Source organism: Drosophila navojoa, chromosome 3 (genome assembly GCF_054131105.1).
Source record: "Drosophila navojoa isolate 15081-1374.11 chromosome 3, UAZ_NAV_1.0, whole genome shotgun sequence".
In the NCBI taxonomy this organism is placed as follows: Eukaryota; Metazoa; Arthropoda; class Insecta; order Diptera; family Drosophilidae; genus Drosophila; species Drosophila navojoa.
Window position 1 is genome coordinate 2,702,761 of NC_142891.1, and position 24,461 is coordinate 2,727,221.

Here is a 24,461-nt window from a genome sequence, read left to right on the forward strand (position 1 = left end):
CAGAGACAGCCTGAGAGCTTTTTTCACGATTGTGCGGCACAGATTATGGGGTATCAAATTGCCACGTATAAAAGGCAAGTTTACCGGTTGCACGGTTCAGAACGGCTTTCGAGCGCGTAAGTGCAACACCTTTGATGTGCGATCTGATTTTTTGGATATTCTCAAGCGGCAGCAGACACAGCACAGCCCAGCAAATCACATCACAGCATAGCAATCAAATTTCTACGATTTCAGCTGAAAGTGTAAAAGAGACAGCAATAATTTGACCTTTTTGCCGAAAGAACTAAAAAAAGGAAAAAATCAAAATTTCATATATAAATCGTGTGTGTGTGTGTGCGTTGACTTTTGTGGCTTATCCTGATTCAAAGGATCTTGGCCGAAAACAATAAACTCTTAACGGTAAAAAAAAGCAACATAAAAATAATAAATAAATACCAATTGAAAAGTGACTCGGAATACGCTTTTTCTCAACTCTGGATTTATTTAACAACCGATTCGAAACGCCCCTAACTGGATTATAATTAACTCACATTTTCGACAACGAAAAAATAAAGAAAAAATATCAGCAAACTACGTAACTCTCTCTGCTTCACATTACTTCAATTGAACCTAGAAGCCAACAGACAACTTCTTCGAATTCGATTTCGAATTCTGTTCACGCATAATCAGTGTCTTGTGTAATACCTAGTTTATACTAGAAAACTTCTCTTTCATATAACATAATCATGTCAATATCAATTGAAGGATAGTTGATATTTCCATACAATTCAAAAAAAAAAAAATTGTTTAAAGCTTGCAAAAAAAAGAAAAAATTAATTGTACAAATATGCATAGCTTCCATTTGAAACTACTTTAAAAATATTATTTGAAAATACTTTTAAAAATTTACAAAAGAATTCAAAAAGTATTTTGCTCAAATTTCATATACATATTTAATTGTTGATAATTGCAATCAATGCCTTATATAGAAAGAGATAGCACATCTGCGTTTCAATTACTTGCTCGAATTCGAAAATGTTGTAATAGTATTTCGAATTACTAGATTAGAACAAATCATACAGTATACCTGAATACCTGTGCGTACACAAAAAGAGCGCACAGACGATATCATATATATAGATAGATATATGGATATACACATGAGCGAAATATTTCGAAAATGTTTTAAAAATAACCATAGACATTAGAAAGAGAAGGATATAGTGAACATATGTATTAGAAAACGGCATGCGGCGATTCGAATAGGAAAAGCAAAAGCTTCGCAACCAATACATATCATAGACCAACGATATATATATACATACGATACATATATGTATGTATGTATGCTTCTCTCTCTATATATATAAGTGTGTGTTTTAATTTCGAAATAATTTCGAGAATTTTAAAAATAACGCATTCGTTGAAAGTTCGTGTAGTGTCCGTTGTTTTGCCTTTTTTATTCGGCCGATTTTCGAAGCATATATACGTACAGATATATCGCTTAAATCGCAACGCTCTAGAAGCGTGTCAAATGCGATCGTTGCATTGTAGCAACTTGTGTGTTTTAGAACACACGCCCGAAGTCAATATTTGAGGACAAAAAAACACAATATATATATCTCGTGGGAATATTCGAAAAACGACGTTAAATCTAGCGAAGTGAGTGATAAATCGATGTTATCAATTAAGCGGTAAATCAGTGAAACCAGCATTCTGAAACGTTATATAATACATATATATTTCAACGGGAAATTGAGTGAAAAACTCGGCATTACGTAATAATAGCAACGCCCCACATAGAGCATACATATAGACGCGACGCGGACACGCAAGATCTATATATGTTGCGGGTATATGGCACTGATCTATATTTAGGCGACAACCCACACAAGTCAATTTATGCTGTTGTTGTTGTTCCTTTTCGAACACTATTTATAAGCAACAACAACAAGAACAACGAGGCCTAATTAATTAACTGAATCGAGGGAGGTGCTCGAACAAACGAATATCCGGTTACGAAATTTACAAAAAGAAAAAAAAAATTGAAAAGTTTTCGTGGAAATATTGAAACATGTACATATACGGAAATCTCAAAAATATATCCAGGAATATATCGAAAAATAAATAAACACACACACACACCCAAAGCGAAATCTGTGTTTCGTCTGCTGCCAAAATGGGTCAAAAACATAAAATAAACAAAAATTGATTTGAAAATTTGAAAACAAAATCTTGAGAAATATCCAAAAAAATAAATTTTTTTGTTGTATGTCGGGGAGATATTTAGAATGCATATCGAAATAATATTTCTGTATTCTTCTTTATATTACAGGGAAGTTTTGGGCTCACGACGCGATTGAAACAAGAATTTTGAATAGTCCCAATTATAATTTCTCGAGTTTTTAAGTTTAAAAGCGAAATTTAACCAAGATGCCGAAGCCATTAGCCAGCCAGGAGGATGAGGATCCCACCCCATACCTGTTCGTGTCTTTGGAGCAAAGACGTATCGATCAATCGAAACCCTATGACTCGAAGAAGAGTTGTTGGGTGCCCGATGAGAAGGAGGGCTATCTCCTTGGTGAGATTAAGGCCACCAAGGGCGATATCGTCTCTGTCGGTCTGCCTGGTGGAGAGGTAAATAATTGCGGACCAATTGAACCTAGACTCTATATAGTAAAATTAGGGTTATGGTTGGACTGGGTGCAACATGAACTGACATCGGCTAAAACAAACATTTTTGGTACTACAAAAATACTTGCTTTAGCCAATATCATCTAATGCGGCACCCTTTGGTTAGATTATTTGTTTGCCAAAACCATAATCAACATTAATGTACTATATATGACTAGGTAAAAGATTTCAAATCCGACAAGGTGGAAAAAGTCAATCCACCGAAATTCGAAAAAATTGAAGATATGGCTGACATGACCGTGCTGAACACACCTTGCGTGCTGCACAATCTGCGCCAGCGCTACTATCATAAGCTTATCTACGTAAGTGTGCCAAGTCAGAAACTCACTAATATATGGGTTTCTCTTTTTTTTCGGTCTCTTTTCTCAAAAAAAAAAAAAAAACAAAAAAAACAAAACAAAATATAAACGAACTGCTAACCACGCCTAACCAACAACAATAATAAAATGTAAAAAAAAAAAACAACAAAAATTTGGGTTACGAAATGGGTCGACTGTTTGACATAAAAAAAAAAACTAGACGAAAGACTTCAAGAAAGATCAGCTCCAGCAGGTGAACCCACCGAAATACGAAAAAGCTGAGGATATGTCTAACTTGACATACCTTAACGATGCCTCTGTGCTCCATAACTTGAGGCAGAGATACTACCACAAGCTCATCTATGTAAGTAATTGCCGTACCGGTATGGCAATATCAATGAAAAATCAACGTGTTCTATGTTACTAAAAATGCTTTTGAAACCAAAATCATCATTGAAATAACAAATAAATATTTTTCCAAATTCAATGTTCTGAAATATGCGATCCAATACGACTAAAGTATATTTCTGTTAAAGTAGTTTATTGATTAAAAATTCACAAACCTTAAAAAAAATCATCAATTTCATAAAGCTCTATAAATCCTATACCTAAACCTCGCTAAAAACCCCATTCACAACTTGTATTTTGTACGCCCTAACAAAGCTTCTACTAAACACGAACAAATTCAGCCGTCCAGTCCGATGAAGGCTACACTGGAAATGAAAAACGGGCTTACACAAACACATACACATCAAAAACACTCACCACAGCAAAACATATACAATGGATGCTGAGCTGACACCAAGGATCAATACAGATCTTCATAAATTTCCCTCACAAACACAAAAAACCCACAAAAATATCGAACGCCAAAAACTGGTTGACTATGAAAACAAAACAAAAAACCATACAGACAAGAACAAAAAGTAAATTAGAAAAAATAATAATAGAAAACCCCTTTACTAAACTTTTGTTAAGGAGGGCTTCTCTAAAGCATGACATGAAAACACCAAACCAAAACATTTATGTCAAAGGTCTACCAATGTTATTAGAGAACCCAAAAATGAAACTAACTGAAAACCACAAAAAAATTGTGAATCTAACAAAAAACGTTAAGTTGTCAAATTTCCTCTTATTAATTTCTATAAATTTTGTATCCCCTTCGATATGGCGTATATAGACCTACTCTGGTCTTTTCTGCGTTGCCATCAATCCTTACAAGCGCTACCCCGTCTATACCAACCGTTGCGCTAAGATGTACCGTGGTAAGCGCCGTAATGAGGTGCCACCCCATATTTTCGCCATTTCTGACGGTGCTTACGTCGACATGTTGACCAACCACGTGAATCAATCTATGTTGATTACCGGTGAGTCTGGTGCTGGTAAGACTGAGAACACGAAGAAGGTCATTGCGTACTTCGCCACTGTTGGCGCTTCGACCAAGAAGGATGAGTCGCAGAAGAACAAGGGCTCCCTGGAAGATCAGGTTGTCCAGACCAATCCTGTGCTTGAGGCTTTCGGTAACGCCAAGACCGTGCGTAATGATAACTCCTCTCGTTTCGTAAGTATACAAATCTCAGCAACTTTGATAGATCTTAGCTAAATTGTACTTCGAATTGAACAGGGTAAATTCATCCGTATCCATTTCGGTCCCACTGGTAAACTGGCTGGTGCTGATATTGAGACCTGTAAGTCTTCACATCACTTAGCATACCCAACTCCTTCTATATATTCATATATCATCTACTTTAACAGATCTGTTGGAGAAGGCTCGTGTCATCTCCCAGCAGTCGCTGGAGCGCTCCTACCACATCTTCTACCAGATCATGTCTGGTGCCGTTCCCGGTGTTAAAGGTATACACAGAAGTTCACAATGTCGCTCATCAACCATCATCCATATCTCTCTCTCTTTCACACACTATATATAAACATCTTGGGTAGAGCAAGAGTTGTCTCTTGTCTCTATTTACAATAACAGTATTGATTTTTTAGCCGTGGTTTAGGTGGTTCACCAACTGAACACAAGAACACATACACACACATACACTCACACACACTCCCACACACATATACAGGCAATATTGATTAATCTCCACTCTAATATCTGTTTAGAAATCTGTCTTTTGACCGATAACATCTACGATTACCACATTGTCTCCCAGGGCAAGGTTACTGTGCCCAGTATCGATGATTCTGAGGAATTCATCCTCACCGATGTAATTGTCCAAAAAGTTTTTACTTTATTTGTTCTTTTTTACTGTATTTTTTACTTACTACTAGACTTTACGTAATCTCGTAATTGAAGTAATTTATATAACTTTTTTTTTATAATTTAACTCTTTGCTATAGCTATCGTTATCGTTATCGTTTATCGTATATCGTATATCGTAGCGTTTACGTAGGCCAAAGACGCACACGTCTATACGCTTTAGCTGTAGCTGACATTTATTCCAAATTGCCAAACGAAACCATCCAAAGATACGGATTATTGGAATATGTTGAAGGCTTTAATAGTATCGCGAGCGAGCTCAATCCATTCAATATACCCAAATATACCCTCACCTATATTCCTCTAACTCATTTGATCCCCCATTAACACAATATATATTATGGACATTTCACATTAAATGCCAAACTTTCTTACCTTTTACATATACGTGCACCCCCAACATACCCCCCAAAAACAAACACACAAACTTAAATCCTATACGAACCATCGTTAAATGTTGTTCGCCTATGCGGTATACTCTATATATCTATCCCAACATATATAGACTATTGTCTGCTATCGAACAACATTTACGACTATCGTATCGTATCACAAGGCAAAACGACAATACCAAGTGTTAACGATGCCGAAGAATGGATCGCAGTGGATGTAAGGCCATACAGAACATGGTTACTTATACCGATCTAAATCCATAACTATTCCAACAACAAACAACATTTGTGTCCTAATCCAAAATCAACTTAATATTCTCTTCGTACATTCTGTATATATAAATATCTGTTGTCTCTTTAATGTTGTCTTCTCTATACGAACATATCTCAAAATTCGAAACTCTATCGATATATATCTCTTTCAATGTGTGTTAACCTTTGTCATGTTCGTCTCCCAAAAACAAAAAAGTTCATAATGCTTTATCAAATGCAAAAGCTAAGCAATAAATATCTAATTAAACCTAATCCTAACCCTAACCCTAAACCTAACTCTAACCCTAAACATAAACTAAAAAAGAAATAGAAAATCGAAAACCTTATTAGTATTCGCTTTAGGTAGGGCCGAACTCATTATATAGAAACAAAACTCTTTTTTACACATTTACAATTTCGTGGAGTATTTGAAATAATTGAATCAATCAATCCAATCAATAAATAGAGATGGTATTTCTTACCCAACATATTGGTGATTATCCTGGCATTTGCCAAGGTAAAACTCGGATACCCGGTGTCAACGATGGTGAAGAATTTGAGTTAACTGACGTAAGTTGACGTAGAATCAATCAATCCAATTCAATCCAATCAATCAAAATAAGTAATACCCTACCCCCAAACAGAACTTTTGTAAAATATTTAAAAATATATATATCTCTATCACTTGTATTCTCTATCTCTCTATCTCTCTCTCTTTTATCCACAATTTGAAGTTTTGTAACGTACACCGATTTAAAAAAAGTATATTTTGTAGTAGCTATGATAAACTTGTATATATATTTTACAGTGTGTTAATTTTCAAATGTTGTTCCGGAATTATCTTACGCTTTTACTATCACACACTTTTCTCTTCTCTCTCTCTTTCTCTCTCTCTCTCTCTATCTGTCACTCTTCAACTTTCTTTGTCAGTATATATCTATCGCGTTTGCACTTTTTACCTAGTTTTATATGCAACCGTAATACCTATCCCAAAACGCTGGGAGCAGGAGGTCTCTGTAGGCCTAAGCTATCCGAAATTTTGTTATACAATTCTCGCTTTTTTGACACCGGGTAGAACGTTAAACAAATATGTTTTGTGTATTAGAAATGCCATTAGGTACTTGAGAGAAGCCCGCTCCTGGCTTAAATATAATAAATTCTATACACATCAATTGCACCAGGGTTAGATCTCGACCCTGAACACACAAACACAGCACAGCACAGCACACGCACACACACGCCCACACACAGACACACGTACACTGAGAGACCACATTGATCCCGATATTATCAAAACCATATCTGACTTAGACCATAAGCTCTGTTCTATACTTCTATTTTTTTTTTTCACGTTGTTGTTGCTGTTTAAACCAAACAAAAAAATACCTTCTCTCCGACGATATATGTAGAGATGTGCTTCCTCTCTGATAACATTTACGACTACTATAACGTGTCCCAGGGCAAGGTCACTGTGCCCAGTATCGACGACTCTGAGGAATTCCAGCTGGCAGATGTAAGTGACGACAGTTGCAGGCCCACATATACATATATAGTAGATCGATCGAACCTATCTAGATATATATGTATTGGGACTATCTATGTTTCCGGTACTGTCTGAACGACATTCGTACCACACACACCTACACGCCCACAGAATCAATATTTTATATGTTTTTTTTAATGTCATTTGATTACCCGATTTCCAGTTTCCAGACCTAGTACTACATATTTTCTCTCACAGATATATATGTAGCCAGTACTTAGTCTTTTCTCTGTGTGTTTTAATTGGAATGCCCATAGCGTAAGATTTGTATGACGAATGACGTATCCCTTTTTTTTTTTTGAGCATCCCTATAAATCTACTTGCAGATTTACCTGTCTGCAACTGTACTTAATACGACTTCAATGGACTGATCTAATTTGTGTTTTTTGGAATGTGTATGCAATTAGTCTATATATATGCTATATATATATATAAATCTACGATATCTGTGTGTATACTATATCTCCCGGTTAGTGTGCGATTTGTACCAAATGAAAACCAATTGACACGAGCGTTGCGTACAAATCGTTCGAATGTTTAAGTCCTTTGTATGTAGTTCTACTCTCTAACGGGCTCCTCAACTTGACTTGAGCGCCGTACACAGGTTAAGAGTTATCCAATAAATATATGTATATATCCACACAAGAATACATCTACATACACACAGCACGCACGATTATACCCCGAGAGCCCCCCACACCAATATCTAGTCTATAAGCCAAAGCAAGCTGTCTATCGATTCCGGAATATTTAAGCTAAACATCCTGGTAAAACAGAAGAAGAAAACCAAAGAATCCATACTGTCATGTTAAAACCAAACTTGGCACATTAAATAGGTCTACTAATCGAGTGCTATTACTTAATATATATATATTTGCATGTCGCAAGTAATTTTGGATCTTAATTTGGTTGACTTAAGCATGCCGCATGAAATAGAACGTAAGCTACACTCAACAAACGTAGAAAGAAAATATTAAGAAGAAAACACGCTGTAATAAACCCAATAAATAATGCTGACAAACCTTCCACTAAGCACGCTAGAGAAATGTTGAATGGAAAACTAACTTGTTGTCATCCATTTGGTATATATAGCAAGCCTTCGACATCTTGGGCTTCACCAAGCAGGAGAAGGAGGATGTCTACAAGATCACCGCCGCTGTCATGCACATGGGTGGCATGAAGTTCAAGCAACGTGGTCGCGAGGAGCAGGCTGAACAGGATGGTGAAGAGGAGGGTGGCCGTGTGTCCAAGCTGTTCGGCTGCGACACCGCTGAGCTGTACAAGAACTTGCTCAAGCCCCGCATCAAGGTCGGTAACGAGTTCGTCACCCAGGGCCGTAACGTCCAACAGGTCACCAACTCCATCGGTGCTCTGTGCAAGGGTGTCTTCGATCGTCTCTTCAAATGGCTGGTCAAGAAGTGTAACGAGACTCTGGATACCAAGCAGAAGCGTCAGCATTTCATTGGTGTACTGGATATTGCTGGTTTTGAGATCTTCGACGTGAGTATTCGAGGACGGGACAACAACTTGCGCTTGTCAGCTGTGTCTATGGTCGGAGGTCTAGTCCGCCAGGATGACCAAAAAGTCTTGTGACGGATATACTGCCATAGAATCTCTTAGACTCTTATGGAAACACATCTATTCATAGGATTCCATAATTCCTGACCTAGGCTACCTGCCATGGACGCAGCTGATGAGCTGCTGTGACAGGCAATGAGCTCAACTCGAATCAAATTCGGCTTGAATCATTGACGTCCACACAGCTAACACGTCTCTTCACAAGCTAGGTATATGGGTTTACTTGGGTAAAATGTTTGGACACGTTCCACTTAGATGCACACTTCATGCACACACCCTCACACACACACACATAAACAAAGCTACTTCAATTACAAAAAAAAACAAAGAAATTCGTTTTAGTACTGCTCAGTATAATATGTAAATATTCCCCCTATCCAACGTAGTACAATGGCTTCGAACAGTTGTGTATTAACTTCACCAATGAGAAATTGCAACAATTCTTTAACCATGTCATGTTCGTATTGGAACAAGAGGAATACACCAAAGAGGGTATTCACTGGGACTTCATTGATTTCGGTATGGACTTGCTCGCCTGTATCGAACTGATTGAAAAGGTGCTTAAGCTAACCGCTCTCTCTATGTATAAATATATTTTTGTGTACTTTTGTCCACTTCCAAATGTTATGCGTCCCACTCGCACAAAAGACAAAAAAAAAATGAAAATCTTGTTTGTTGTATGTTTTAGCACCGATTTATTCGAATATATATGTTTTCCCAAAGGCAAAGCAACCGCAATTCTCAGCTCCTAGGCAACTACATAGAAAGACCAGGTAACAAGCTGTCATGTTGTGTGTGAATCATTGATTGTATTTGTATAGCACAGAATTTGTGAATGGATTGATTTCACTTTATACCTTATGGGTGCAGGGGCACTCACACACACACTCACTATCTCTCTCTCTCTCTCTCTCTCTGTATGTCAAGCACCTCAGTATTTTGTAATTCCTAAGCACTTGTTTTAAATGTTTACCTTACCTTTTGAAATCCTTACCCATGCACAAATTAGTACAACGGTTTCGAGCAACTGTGTATTAACTTCACCAACGAGAAGTTGCAACAATTCTTCAACCATCACATGTTCGTTTTGGAGCAAGAAGAATACAAGAAGGAAGGTATTGATTGGGCCTTCATCGATTTCGGTATGGACTTGTTGGCCTGTATTGATTTGATTGAAAAGGTTCGTCGAACTCGATCCGCACTCGACATACATACATATTATCTTGCACTCTCCTTAAGCACTTAAGTGTTCTTGTTGTTTTCCCCCAATTACTTTAAGGATTATATCTGGTAATTCATCTAAAACTGATGAACCCAGGTGGAAAGTGTATTTATTGCAGCACTTTATCTATATATGGATGAGTCTTACAAGCTCTTCTACATCCACCTACCCAAGCCCATACACACACACACACACAGACCCAAGTTTCGCTAGCGACCTTAGGAACCGTGAATACACACGTCCAAGGGGCAGAAGTCAGAAACCCAAGTAACTAACACAAATAAATGAAAATCCACACACACACACACACTCTGATCATATATGACTAACCCGGCTATCTATGTTCAACTATTGTTCCGTTTCCGATCAAAATATATATACAGTACAACGGTTTCGAACAATTGTGCATCAATTTCACTAACGAAAAACTGCAACAATTCTTCAACCATCACATGTTTGTTTTGGAACAAGAAGAATACCAGCGCGAGGGCATCGAATGGACCTTCATTGATTTCGGCATGGATCTGCAATTGTGTATTGATTTGATTGAAAAGGTATAGGGTCCACAACTATCTTCGAGACAGATAGCCAAGCAACTGACCATCTAAATACACAATTGCCAAAAGAAATACCAAAAAATAAAATGATCTAATCTAACAATAATTTGCACTGCAAGCATTTTGATAACCATAGCCATAAGAATGCCTAGACTAAAAAAAAGCCAGCAACTTAATAGATCTAATCTGCATATGTATAGATATATATATATATATATATATATATGTTATATATATATGTATAATCGACTAACGAGCGGGTAAGTTATATGTACTAATTGATTAATTGTCTTCATTTGTATATCTAGTAATGTTCAGCGTTATGTCGCTTCCAAAGAAAATGACTCAACTACTTCAAGTCTAATGCGTGCTTCTTACTAAAATCGAAATGTACTCCAACTGGGCAGCTATACTAAACTTGAGAATTCGCTTGTGTTCCCCTACAGCCTATGGGTATCCTGTCCATCCTGGAGGAAGAGTCTATGTTCCCCAAGGCCACCGATCAGACCTTCTCGGAGAAGCTGACCAACACCCATTTGGGCAAGTCGGCTCCATTCCAGAAGCCCAAGCCACCAAAGCCCGGCCAGCAGGCCGCTCACTTCGCTATTGGCCATTATGCTGGTGTTGTCGCCTATAACATCACCGGCTGGCTGGAGAAGAACAAGGATCCCCTGAACGACACCGTTGTCGATCAGTTCAAGAAGTCGCAGAACAAGCTGCTGATCGAAATCTTCGCTGATCATCCTGGTCAGTCCGGTGGCGGTGAACAGGCCAAGGGCGGTCGCGGCAAGAAGGGCGGTGGCTTCGCCACAGTGTCGTCTGCCTACAAGGAGCAGCTGAACAGCTTGATGACAACTCTGCGCTCGACACAGCCTCACTTCGTCCGTTGCATCATTCCCAATGAAATGAAACAGCCTGGCATGGTTGATGCCCATTTGGTCATGCATCAGCTCACTTGTAACGGTGTGCTTGAAGGTATCCGTATTTGCCGTAAAGGTTTCCCCAACAGAATGGTCTACCCCGATTTCAAGATGCGGTAAGTTATCGCCTGGACACTTAAATAGACACTAAGACATTAGACATTTAGACATTAGACATTATACTATATATACTCTATACGTTAGCTACTCTTAGCCCTTAGCTGAGCACAAGTCTTGTATATACACTGGAGCTTCCATTCCTTGTATCTCACTCTCTCTCTCTCTATCTATCTCTCTTAAATAAGTATCTAAAATAATTAACTTCTATTGAAATTAACTTTAGTTATATGATTCTGGCACCTGCTGTCATGGCAGCTGAAAAGTTGCCCAAGAACGCAGCCACCAAGTGTTTGGAAGCGGTTGGACTGGACCCCGACTTGTATCGCATTGGTAACACCAAGGCACGCATACTTTAATGTATATTCACATGTTGTTTAGATAAACCCAAGGTCCAATCCATATGTAAATCAACTATCGTATCCTCACTCTTCTGTTCTGCACCAAAATCCAATGTATCAAGTGCTGTCTTCCTATTTATATATACATATATATTGATTTATATATACTATTTTGTTCTGTGTAGAGGTGGAATTTTTGTTTTAGTTTCGCATGATCTGTACCTCACTCTGTTTTCTATGTCTCAAATGAATATCAACAGGTACCAGATTTTGAATCCCCGTGGAATTAAGGACCTTACTGATCCTAAGAAAGCTTCCAAGGTTTTGATTGAGTCGACCGAGCTGAATGAAGATCTCTATCGTCTGGGTCATACCAAGGCATGACTAAGTTTCTCTCTCGCTCTCTATAAGCTATATATTCATGCATTTTATAAAGCTCTTCTTCTGAGTGGATGGCTCAACTTTCCATATATATATTCTCTGTTTATATATATATTACATATATTTATATGTAGTCAATAATCTATATATATACAAATGGATGCCTCTAAAACGCCAACGCGCCCAAGCATCCAACAGATCTTACACACACCCCATATATATATACAACAAAACAAACACAACAACAAAAGTGGTTCCAAGTGTACACGATCCGAGAACAAGTTGAACGGAAACAATCTTCATAGATTATGATTGAAATCTCATTTTGCAGCTATCAAATTCTGAATCCGGGTGGTATTGTTGGCATCGATGATCCCAAGAAGTGCGGCCAACTTATATTAGAGTCGACAACTTTGGATCCCGATATGTATCGTATTGGACATACTAAGGCATAAACTCTTCTTCTTCATATACCCAATTATCGATTATGATTTTGATATTTTGCATTTTGCGTATACCTCCTAAATTAAACTCCTCCAAGTAGTTTTGTCGTATCTCTCTCTCTCTATTTCTCTCTATCTATCTTCTTCTCTATATATATTTCTATTGCTCTAGTATTTATTTCCCGTACACTTGACGGATATCACACAACTAGATTCCGTATACATATATATTATCCATATATATATGTGGTTCTACTTCTTCTTTTAAACAGAGGCGAAGTTCCCACACTTCTGGGCGCCCTTTCAGAAAACAGTATTAAAACCTTGATAGGGGCGCTATTCAGCACTATGATTGTTATATACCCCCCACCTCCACCCCTTTTCGATTTTGCGAATCCCAACCACCACACCACTACACACACACACACACCAATACACACTTGCACACCCTCTAGTTGAGAATATCAAACCCAGTTCTACTGCATGGGTTGCAGTTCGTAGTCGTTGATATTTGATTTGGCTCGAAGACTTGAAGATCAACTGTAAATAACAATAGCCATAAGCTAGTTATACTAACCAACCATATCTAGCGTATCTACATATGTATCGTAGTTCTGTTTCGATTTATTATTTATGACACTCATGTTTATATGTTATACGCGAACGGCATATAGTTACCAAATCTTGAACCCAAAGGGTATCAAGGGTATTGAGGATCCCAAGAAATGCACGAAAATCCTTATCGAATCGACGGAGTTGAACGATGATCAATACCGTTTGGGTAACACAAAGGCACGAAACATTTTTCTATTTCAATCACACAACAACAAAACAAAAGCTGATTAACTCAACTTCAACAAAAACACTTCGTATATGGCTTCCAAAACAGATGTCCAGAACTATACACATATACACACTTAAACTACACACACATACACACACACGCAACACACAGCATATACAACCAGAAAAACTAAGCAAAAAGCTTTTGGTTTATTTGCTGTGTTTGCTGTGCGCATGTTTCTCTTTCTCTCTGTGTCTTTCTCTCTCTCTCTCTCTTTCTCTCTTTTAATGTACACGAAATCCATATATAAACAAGGACATACGTACAACAAAGAAAAACGAAACCTTTATAGAAAAGGTCGAAACAAACACACCCCACTCCCCCTTAGATACCCAATCCCTCCCAAAAAAAAAAAAAAAAAACAGAAATACATAATATTGGTACAATTTTCTTTTTTTTAGTAGCATTAACTTAGTTAGTAGTAAACACTAACCTATTAGTTATGTTAGTAGACTACATGAACTAACCCAAACGTTTGAAAACTATACAACAAAAACCAAACAATTAAACCATTCAATAATACCAACCCATACAGCTACAAGATCATGTGCCCAAAGCAATTGCAGGGCGTTGACAAAGACAAAAAGGCCACTGAAATTATCATTAAGTTTATCGATTTACCCGAAGATCAATACCGTTTGGGTAACACAAAGGTATATCAGCGACAATATACTCCACAGCTTGCATGCAACAGCCCACATCACAGCACAACACATCGAATCACATGATATATGGGTGCAGGTTCGAGTCCCAAATGGAAGTTACACTGCCTGCAGCTATTAGTACATGGCTTAGGCTGTGATTTCCTGCGGGACTTCCACACCTGACACTCGCCTCTGCTGCCGGGACTTGGACCCCGATAGAAGTCGCATGGCCTCGTCAGCCTCTATGGCTGGGGTTGTGATTTCTTGACAGGGTTTTTCGTTTCTGTAGCATGATATGTAATCCGAAATGAGTATAGCTGCAGGGGTTCGAGCCCCAATGGAAGCCACTTGGCCTATAGCTATTAGTACATGGCTTGGGCTGTGGTTTCCGGCGGGATTCTCCCACTGCTGCAGCGCCACTTCACATGCACTGCTCTAGCCTTAAGCTGTATGTCTCATCGCATTAATCGAACCACAAAATCAACCGCATCAACTCTCCATCTAGATATAATCTATGTGTCGTTCTCTTGTCTTGTTTGTCTTGTTAAGTGTTTTGTGTTTTTGTTTTTTGTTTTCGTTTGTACCAAAAATCCATCCTATATTCTTTCCCAGTTCAAACTGTCGAAAAGTGTTTTTGAAGAATTGCTTCCTGCTTAAGCGTAAAAGAAATGATTTTATCGAACTGGATCAATCGGGTCCAGTTTGTGGCTTGGAGCACGCGCAATTTGTTCCACAGCGTAGCCGGTCGAATGTAAATTAATCTATTTATCTCTCTGATGTTCCCCCGACATCCACACACACACATACAATATCTAGGTGTTCTTCCGTGCCGGTGTCCTGGGTCAGATGGAGGAGTTCCGTGATGAGCGTCTCGGCAAGATCATGTCCTGGATGCAGGCCTGGGCCCGTGGTTACCTGGCCCGCAAGGGCTTCAAGAAGCTGCAAGAGCAGCGCGTCGCCCTCAAGGTCGTCCAGCGCAATCTGCGCAAGTACCTGCAGCTGCGTACCTGGCCCTGGTACAAACTGTGGCAGAAGATCAAGCCTCTGCTCAACGTCAGCCGCATTGAAGACGAAATTGCCGTGAGTATACCACATATACGATTTATATAATCATTTAGATACATTGAATATTGAGTTGGCTGCTTGTGGTTGATTTGAACTTGGACAGCAGTTGGGGCTGGCAATCAAGCATAGCCCTGGCATGTCCGACCCTTCAGGTTGGGCTCTCCGTTTTACATTGTTGTCGCGCATAATTGGATGCACGGCAGCAGCTGCAGGTCCGACGGTCTTTAAATAGCCCCACATTATGCACTGGTGGTGGTGGTGCACTTGGTGGTGCTTTAATTAAGCCACGCCCACATATACGCATTCCTCGATCATGCTGATCATGTTAATCATGCTGCCGCTGATCGAGCTACCAAAAATAGATGCTGTCATAATCGTTTCTCACATCTCGCATCTCGTTGCTGTGAAATGTTGTTGTTGCTTTACGCTCTAAAAGCGAAGCCATATTGAATGGAAAACTGTTATAGATTGCTGGAATCGGCACACTCATCTATATATGTATAGATGTATATGTATAGATGCAGATATGTGTACATGCTGGCATTTCAATCCCTTGTGTATATTTCGAGCTGTATATCTATAGCTCCATCTCAATGGCTATTCTCGTACAATCTGCCAGCTCTCAATGTTCTTTTTTTTTAAGTGGCGAGCAGTTGCCAATTAGCTTGCTAATTAAATAATAAAAAGGCAACGGCGCCAGCCAAGAGTAGAGAGCGAGAAGAAAGGAAATGTATATAAAATGGGCGCTGTACAGAGGGGCGTATGATTAATGTACGCATACGCCGCATTGGCCCAACTCAATTCAAAAACCAATGATGAGTAATTATGAGCAGCCAAAACTATTTAACGTGTATACGCTGTGCGAGCGAGATGGCCATATATATAAATATCGTGTTATATATATACATATATAGAGTACACCTGCTGTTGGCTGCGCAAGTGCGAAATGATAGCAAGCGTATGCGAATGCGAATTGCTGTTGCTGTTGCTGTTGCTGTTGGTGAATTATGAATTTATGATGGCAATTACAGATGCCAGAGGCTGGCAAGCAACAGCTGGGTCGCTGGCTGGCTAATTTTATATAGCCAAAAATTGTTAGCATCTGCACAGTGCAATCGCAGCAGCCATTCCAGTTAGATTTGGACCAGTACGCGGCGCGTTGCAAACGAACAAAAATAAAAAACGTAAAAAAATATACAAAATTATTGAAAATAAAGAATAATAATACCAAGCGAACGAATAGAGCAATCAATTCAATTCATATAGAATATCCAGTTAGTTTTGTGATTATTCATTGCAAATCGAATACGAATCGAGTGAATTTGCCATAATGGCTGACGAGAAGAAAGCCAAAAAAACGAAAAAGGCTGCTGAGGCATCGCCAGCCGAGGCAGCGCCTGCTCCCGAGGAGGCGCCTGCTGAGGCTCCAGCTGCCAGCGCCGAGCCTGCGCCCAGTGCTGAGCCAAGTGCCGAACCACCACAAGCAGCACCAGAAATCGCCGCGCCCGTCGAGAGCAGCTCGTTTAGTAATCCGATCAATGCTTCTAATGACTTACAGCGTCTGGAGGAGAAGGCCAAGAAGGCTGAGGAACTGCATGCCGCTGAAGTGAAAGTGCGCAAGGAATTGGAGGCACTGAACGCCAAACTGTTGGCCGAGAAGACCGCCCTGTTGGACTCCCTGTCCGGCGAGAAGGGTCAGCTGCAGGACTTCCAGGAGCGCAACGCCAAGTTGACCGCCCAGAAGAACGACCTCGAGAACCAGCTGCGCGTAAGTACTCAACACCTATAAATAACCCAATTACCTATGCCATCGAAACATCCAAATCCATATCCGAATCCATTTAATCCGCTAGCAAATTTATCAAGTGCAATCGACCATGTCAATTGCTCGGCTATTTCGAGAGTTCCGAGCGAACTGTTGATGTGCGCACTTTGTCTAAATTTAGCCCATGATCGATGGAACATATTGGTGTTCCGCCCACTCACCTTTTACACGTACATACATACATGCATGTGTGTGAAATGTTTAGCTATATAAATTGTGTGCTTTTTGCTCTGATCTCGATAGGACATCCAAGAGCGCCTGACTCAGGAGGAAGATGCCCGCAACCAGCTGTTCCAGCAGAAGAAGAAGGCCGATCAGGAGATCTCTGGCCTGAAGAAGGACATCGAGGATCTGGAATTGAGCGTCCAGAAGGCCGAGCAGGATAAGGCCACCAAGGATCACCAGATCCGCAACTTGAACGACGAGATCGCCCACCAGGATGAGCTCATCAACAAGCTGAACAAGGAGAAGAAGATGCAGGGCGAGAGCAACCAGAAGACTGGTGAGGAACTGCAGGCCGCCGAGGACAAGATCAACCACTTGAACAAGGTTAAGGCCAAGCTCGAACAGACCCTCGATGAGCTCGAGGATTCGCTGGAGCGCGAGAAGAAGGTGCGCGGCGATGTTGAGAAGTCCAAGCGCAAGGTTGAGGGTGACCTCAAGCTGACCCAGGAGGCTGTCGCCGATCTGGAGCGCAACAAGAAGGAGCTCGAGCAGACCATCCAGCGCAAGGACAAGGAACTGTCCTCCATCACCGCCAAGCTGGAAGATGAGCAGGTCGTTGTTGGCAAGCACCAGCGCCAGATCAAGGAACTGCAGGCCCGCATCGAGGAGCTCGAGGAGGAGGTCGAGGCCGAGCGTCAAGCCCGCGCCAAGGCTGAGAAGCAGCGCGCCGATTTGGCCCGCGAGCTCGAGGAATTGGGCGAGCGTCTGGAGGAGGCTGGCGGTGCCACCTCTGCCCAGATTGAGCTCAACAAGAAGCGTGAGGCTGAGCTCAGCAAGCTGCGTCGCGATCTTGAGGAAGCCAACATCCAGCACGAATCCACCCTGGCCAACCTGCGCAAGAAGCACAACGATGCCGTCGCCGAGATGGCCGAACAGGTTGATCAGCTCAACAAGCTGAAGGCCAAGTAAGTAGAATACCTCAACGAACTATCTAGAACTCGCTAGCTATTTCAGGTGCCAGCCAGCCAGGCAGACAGGCAGCCCGCCAGGCCATATGAGCGTGCCACCGATCGTTGATCAGCTCGATCTTGTCTATATAGATATTTGTATATATCCTTGTATATAATGCGACTGTTGTTCTACTTTCTGCCATCTAGGGCCGAGCACGATCGTCAGACTTGCCACAATGAGTTGAATCAAACTCGTACCGCCTGCGATCAGTTGGCCCGCGATAAGGTAATATGTTGTGGCATATGGGCCACACATATACACCGAACACACAACGCATGTACCACAAAACACAAACACACACACACACACGCTCTATATACGGCAGCTGTGTGTGTGTGTGCGTAACTATCTCTCACTGTCTGTGTGTGTGTCTCTCTCTCTCTCTCTATCCCTTTAAAATAAAACGTTCTTTTAGACTTTGTGTGTAAAATAGGACGCAACTATGGACTATATGGATCGATCACTCGTGCGCTCGCTTCTCGCCTTTGCTCTGCTTTGATATTCCAAATACAAATACGAGATCTGTTATCCCTAAACTAACCCACACACTCTCTATACTCTCTCTACTCTCTATATGTTGTCTAATCCAGGGCTGAGAAGGAGAAGAACGAGTACTACGGCCAGCTGAACGATCTGCGCGCCGGTGTTGATCACATTACCAACGAGAAGGTATATGCATCTATGAATTATCATATTTGGATTGCGAACGCTGCTGTAAATTATATGCTGAAAACGTTATATGCTCCGAATCTCTTGTATAGAAGTCACGAAACTGAAGTTCCCCAGTGTAAAAATGTGTCAAGTCCGAGAATCAAAAAACTAAAACGACCCCACCTAAAGTACTATTTAGCCTGCTTTTAATGTACCCCTATACTAACACTGTACAGCTTACACACGACAATATGCCACACAAGAAAAGAGAAATTGCAGAGTATGCCTTGGCTAATACAACTCCATTTCCGACAACGTTCCACAGGCCGCCCAGGAGAAGATCGCCAAGCAGCTGCAGCACACCCTCAACGAGGTGCAGTCGAAATTGGATGAGACCAACAGGACTCTGAACGACTTCGATGCCAGCAAGAAGAAGCTCTCGATTGAGAACTCCGATCTGCTGCGTCAATTGGAGGAGGCCGAGTCGCAGGTGTCTCAGCTGTCCAAGATCAAGATCTCGTTGACCACCCAGCTGGAGGATACCAAGCGTCTGGCCGACGAGGAGTCGCGCGAGCGTGCCACCCTTTTGGGCAAGTTCCGCAACTTGGAGCACGACCTGGACAACTTGCGCGAGCAGGTTGAGGAGGAGGCTGAGGGCAAGGCTGATCTGCAGCGTCAACTCAGCAAGGCCAACGCCGAGGCCCAGGTCTGGCGCAGCAAGTACGAGTCCGATGGTGTTGCCCGCTCTGAGGAGCTGGAGGAGGCCAAGAGGAAGTTGCAGGCCCGCCTTGCCGAGGCTGAGGAGACCATTGAGTCGCTCAACCAGAAGTGCATCGGCCTGGAGAAGACCAAGCAGCGCCTGTCCACCGAGGTGGAGGACCTGCAGCTGGAGGTCGACCGTGCCAACGCCATTGCCAACGCCGCCGAGAAGAAGCAGAAGGCCTTCGACAAGATCATTGGCGAGTGGAAGCTCAAGGTTGATGACTTGGCCGCTGAGCTCGATGCCTCCCAGAAGGAGTGCCGCAACTACTCCACCGAGCTGTTCCGTCTTAAGGGCGCCTACGAGGAGGGCCAGGAGCAGCTGGAGGCTGTGCGCCGCGAGAACAAGAACTTGGCCGATGAAGTCAAGGATCTGCTCGACCAGATCGGTGAGGGTGGCCGCAACATCCATGAGATCGAGAAGGCCCGCAAGCGCCTGGAAGCCGAAAAGGACGAACTCCAGGCCGCTCTTGAGGAAGCCGAGGCTGCTCTTGAACAGGAGGAGAACAAGGTGCTGCGCGCTCAGCTTGAGCTGTCGCAGGTGCGCCAGGAAATCGATCGCCGCATCCAGGAGAAGGAAGAGGAATTCGAGAACACCCGCAAGAACCACCAGCGCGCTCTCGACTCCATGCAAGCCTCCCTCGAAGCCGAAGCCAAGGGCAAGGCTGAGGCGCTCCGCATGAAGAAGAAGTTGGAAGCCGACATCAACGAGCTGGAGATTGCTCTGGATCATGCCAACAAGGTAAGTGTCAAGCACAACTGCTGCGACCTATGTATGAGTCACTAACTAAACTGGGATTTCCGTTTGCTCCATGTAGGCTAACGCCGAGGCCCAGAAGAACATCAAGCGCTACCAACAGCAGCTCAAGGACATCCAGACCGCCCTTGAGGAGGAGCAGAGAGCTCGTGATGATGCCCGCGAACAGTTGGGTATCTCTGAGCGTCGTGCCAACGCCTTGCAGAACGAGCTCGAGGAGTCTCGCACTCTGCTGGAGCAGGCCGATCGCGGTCGTCGCCAGGCCGAGCAGGAATTGGCCGATGCCCACGAACAGCTGAACGAGGTTTCCGCCCAGAATGCTTCCATCTCCGCTGCCAAGAGGAAATTGGAATCGGAGCTGCAGACTCTGCACTCTGACCTGGATGAGCTCCTCAACGAAGCCAAGAACTCCGAGGAGAAGGCCAAGAAGGCTATGGTTGATGCCGCCCGCCTGGCCGATGAGCTCCGCGCTGAGCAGGATCACGCCCAGACCCAGGAGAAATTGAGGAAGGCTCTCGAGCAGCAGATCAAGGAATTGCAGGTGCGCCTGGATGAGGCCGAGGCCAATGCCCTTAAGGGTGGCAAGAAGGCTATCCAGAAGTTGGAGCAGCGCGTCCGCGAGCTCGAGAACGAGCTGGACGGTGAGCAGAGGAGACACGCCGATGCCCAGAAGAACTTGCGCAAATCTGAGCGCCGCATCAAGGAGTTGAGCTTCCAGTCTGAGGAGGATCGCAAGAACCACGAGCGCATGCAGGATCTGGTCGACAAGCTGCAACAGAAGATCAAGACATACAAGAGGCAGATCGAGGAGGCCGAGGAAATCGCCGCCCTCAACTTGGCCAAATTCCGCAAGGCCCAGCAGGAGCTCGAGGAAGCCGAGGAGCGTGCCGATCTGGCTGAACAGGCCATTAGCAAATTCCGCGCCAAGGGACGTGCCGGTTCTGTCGGTCGTGGTGCCAGCCCAGCGGTAAGTACACCCCCACCGAATCACTCCCGATCATCCAACACTCTCCATATTTGACTCTTTGGCTTACCATTCGAGAACAATTCCATCTTCAGTATATCGAATTACGATTGCTTCTATATATGCTTTTATATATATTCTTCCCTTTCATATTTGCGGTACGCGTTCTGCTTCTTCTTCACACCTTCGCACCTCTACGATAACAGATTTAAATGCAATATGTTGAGGCCCATCCACAAAAATGCAAAAAAGAAAAAAAAAATAAATAAAAGCTAAAAAAAAAAGAAATAAAATCTATAACGGTTCAATTATGTGTAAAAAAAAGAAAAGAAGAATGACAAAGAAAACATGCAAAGAGAATTATAGCTTATAAGAATTAAAATATATATACACTAATTATAATAATATAGATGCATCATACATCGACATTCGGTAGAACTGAGAATTGTAATTAGAGGCAAACCCCAAGCACCTGGGCGAAACGAAAACGCAAAGAACCAGAAAAATCTAAAAAAAAAAAAATGAGAGATCATCAAGAAAGTTAATGAAAGAGCATCGATAACAATGATCGATCCGTCGAGCCACCGATTAGCTCTAGTACCAACCAGTAATGCGTTCATTTTGACAATTTTTTCTAACTATGAAGATCAACAGCAAGCAGAAACAGCATCAATCAATCGACTTTGCTTTCTCTACAGCCATACTGCATACAATATATGTATATAAATTATATATATATCTATATACATATATACAAAAATAAACTATTCTTCCACTATATTATTAAAAACACAACAACAAACACATATATACATATCTATGTATGTGTATATATGTATACATATATGTACATATATATGTATATATGTATGTATTTGTGTACTGCAGCCTACAGCGTCAAAGGGTGGCCGCTAGAGGGCGCGCTGGAGCAGTAGAAACTTTCTTGACAACATTTGTAAGTGGCAACGCCTGTAAAGTGGAAACGTGCTCGTGCTCGTGCTCGTTCTCGTTCTCGTTCTTGTTGTTGTTCTTGTTGTGTCAGAATGTTGGAAAAATTCATTTATTTCCCACACACAACAACACACACATACACCGCACACACACACACACATATATGCACAAGCACAAGAAGATCTTTCAAGAAATCCTTCAAGCATATTCACTTGGTGCTGTCTCTGTCGTACTCGCTCTGTCTCTCATAAGAATCAGTCTCTGCCTCGAGCTGCATTCATTTACTCAGTTTTCACTCTGTTTACATTTTTGTGCTTCTCATTCTCTCTCAAGGGTAACGGTATTTCGTTATCGTCACGCTCTCACTCAAGAGAGAGTCGAGTTCATTCGTCTACCTACTCATCATCTCTCAGGAGTTGCTTTCATTCTCTCGCATTCATTCATTCGTTTAGTTCATTCATTTGCTTCATTACATTATTCATGAATTGCATCGAATTGTTTGGTACTTATTCGATCCATTCGCTTCATTTAGTCGTTCATCTGATGTTGGTTTCTCTTTCGTACATTCCCTGAACGTCTCGAGCATTTACTTACCTGTCGCGTTGCTCACGCCACCTTCGTACTCCCCGTTTATCCAATCTATCTATAGAAATGCTCGTATTTCCCTCTCGTCACTGTGTGCACCATATAACGTGCCGCTAGGCGTTCACCCCACGATTCGTTGTTTTCGTTTTGAATTGGTCCATGAAAAGAAAAATGTCTCAACGGACTTTTAGTGACTCGTCTACTCCCCACCCCAAAAGCATGTACCGGCTAGTGATAGTATATCATACCTTAAATATATGACATAGATATGGAAAACATTTAATATATATATTCTCTCTTTCTTTCTCTCTCTTTGTCTACTGCAGCCCCGTGCGACATCCGTTAGGCCACAATTCGACGGATTGGCTTTCCCACCAAGATTCGACCTTGCTCCTGAAAACGAATTCTAAATGCCATTTCATTTTTTAATTTATTTTAAATGATATTTCATAATGATTATGTTTATGATTTAAAGCTTAATTTCTTAATTTAAACAAAAATAATAAAACTATAACAAAATATATATCGAAACGACGGGAGGCACAATGCACTTAGGCAAAAAACAACCAACAATCAATACTTTTAACCGGGCCCCAGAAAAAACACGGAAAATCATAAGAACCCGGAGAAGAAAACAATATAACATCTGTTTAACAACAACGATCGACGATCAATGATCGACAGGCATAAGTTCTATGTGAGGGGGGTGGTAGCACAGCTTTGTAAACGCGACATTTGCTCTCGGACATCTCTCGAGTCCTGTTTATTGTATTTATATTTTTATACAACTTTCAAATCGCATTCAACAAACATGAAATCAACTAATACAACATCAAATGAGCCCCGTCAAAGAAAAAAAAAAAAAAAATAGGTGGGGATGTCCGTCAGGAAGTGTCGCAGTTGCACTAATCTAACAAATATCGAAGTGTGTCTATGTGTTAATGTCTATTAAATGTACACCCAGTTCAACAGATCCATACAAACAGAGCATACTCTCTCGCCTCTCACGGCGCTTATGTTTATGTTACATTTTTTAATTTTATCAAAACATTATAAGGTTAAAAGATCAAAAACTACAACTAAAAAAAAACCAAAACAAAAAAAGTATACAAAAAAGGAACAAAATAAATGTAAATCAATTTAAAAAAAAAAAATCTATTTGTTTTTATTGAAGCAAATTGAAGCCATATCTAATTGGGGATATTATATATTTTCATAATCATGATAGTAATAAAATAATAATATCTTCAAAA

General features: G+C 41.4%; 1 protein-coding gene across 32 annotated transcripts; it reads left to right on the forward strand.

Moving 5' to 3' along the window:
- On the forward strand, positions 1–24,362 carry Mhc (myosin heavy chain). 32 transcript variants are annotated; one of them, XM_030385696.2, is made up of 19 exons: positions 1,477–1,641; positions 2,315–2,616; positions 3,193–3,336; positions 4,153–4,533; positions 4,597–4,660; positions 4,728–4,826; positions 7,295–7,398; positions 8,521–8,928; positions 10,016–10,186; positions 11,232–11,821; positions 12,876–12,993; positions 15,292–15,555; positions 17,099–17,308; positions 17,609–18,495; positions 18,688–18,766; positions 19,518–20,693; positions 20,770–21,675; positions 22,561–22,627; positions 23,535–24,362. In XM_030385696.2, the coding sequence occupies exons 2-18, from the start codon at positions 2,413–2,415 to the stop codon at positions 22,585–22,587; spliced, it is 5,832 nt and encodes a 1,943-aa protein (XP_030241556.1). In that variant the 5' UTR covers positions 1,477–1,641; positions 2,315–2,412; the 3' UTR covers positions 22,588–22,627; positions 23,535–24,362. The 32 variants fall into 32 exon arrangements, with proteins under 32 accessions (XP_089113989.1, XP_030241549.1, XP_030241546.1 ...); XM_030385694.2 differs by lacking the exons at positions 7,295–7,398; positions 12,876–12,993; positions 18,688–18,766 and adding exons at positions 5,085–5,188; positions 13,662–13,779; positions 19,132–19,210 and having other exon boundaries at positions 1,478–1,641; XM_030385695.2 differs by lacking the exons at positions 7,295–7,398; positions 12,876–12,993; positions 18,688–18,766 and adding exons at positions 5,085–5,188; positions 14,367–14,484; positions 19,132–19,210 and having other exon boundaries at positions 1,478–1,641.
- Positions 24,363–24,461: the final 99 nt, after the last annotated feature.

Coding starts and splice junctions, on each gene's coding strand:
- Mhc (XM_089257863.1), top strand. CDS start 2,413: ATGCCGAAGCCATTAGCCAGCCAGGAGGATGAGGATCCCACCCCATAC. Junction 2,617..3,192: donor TCGGTCTGCCTGGTGGAGAG/GTAAATAATTGC, acceptor AAAAAAAACTAG/ACGAAAGACTTCAAGAAAGA. Junction 11,822..13,661: donor TACCCCGATTTCAAGATGCG/GTAAGTTATCGC, acceptor AACGGCATATAG/TTACCAAATCTTGAACCCAA.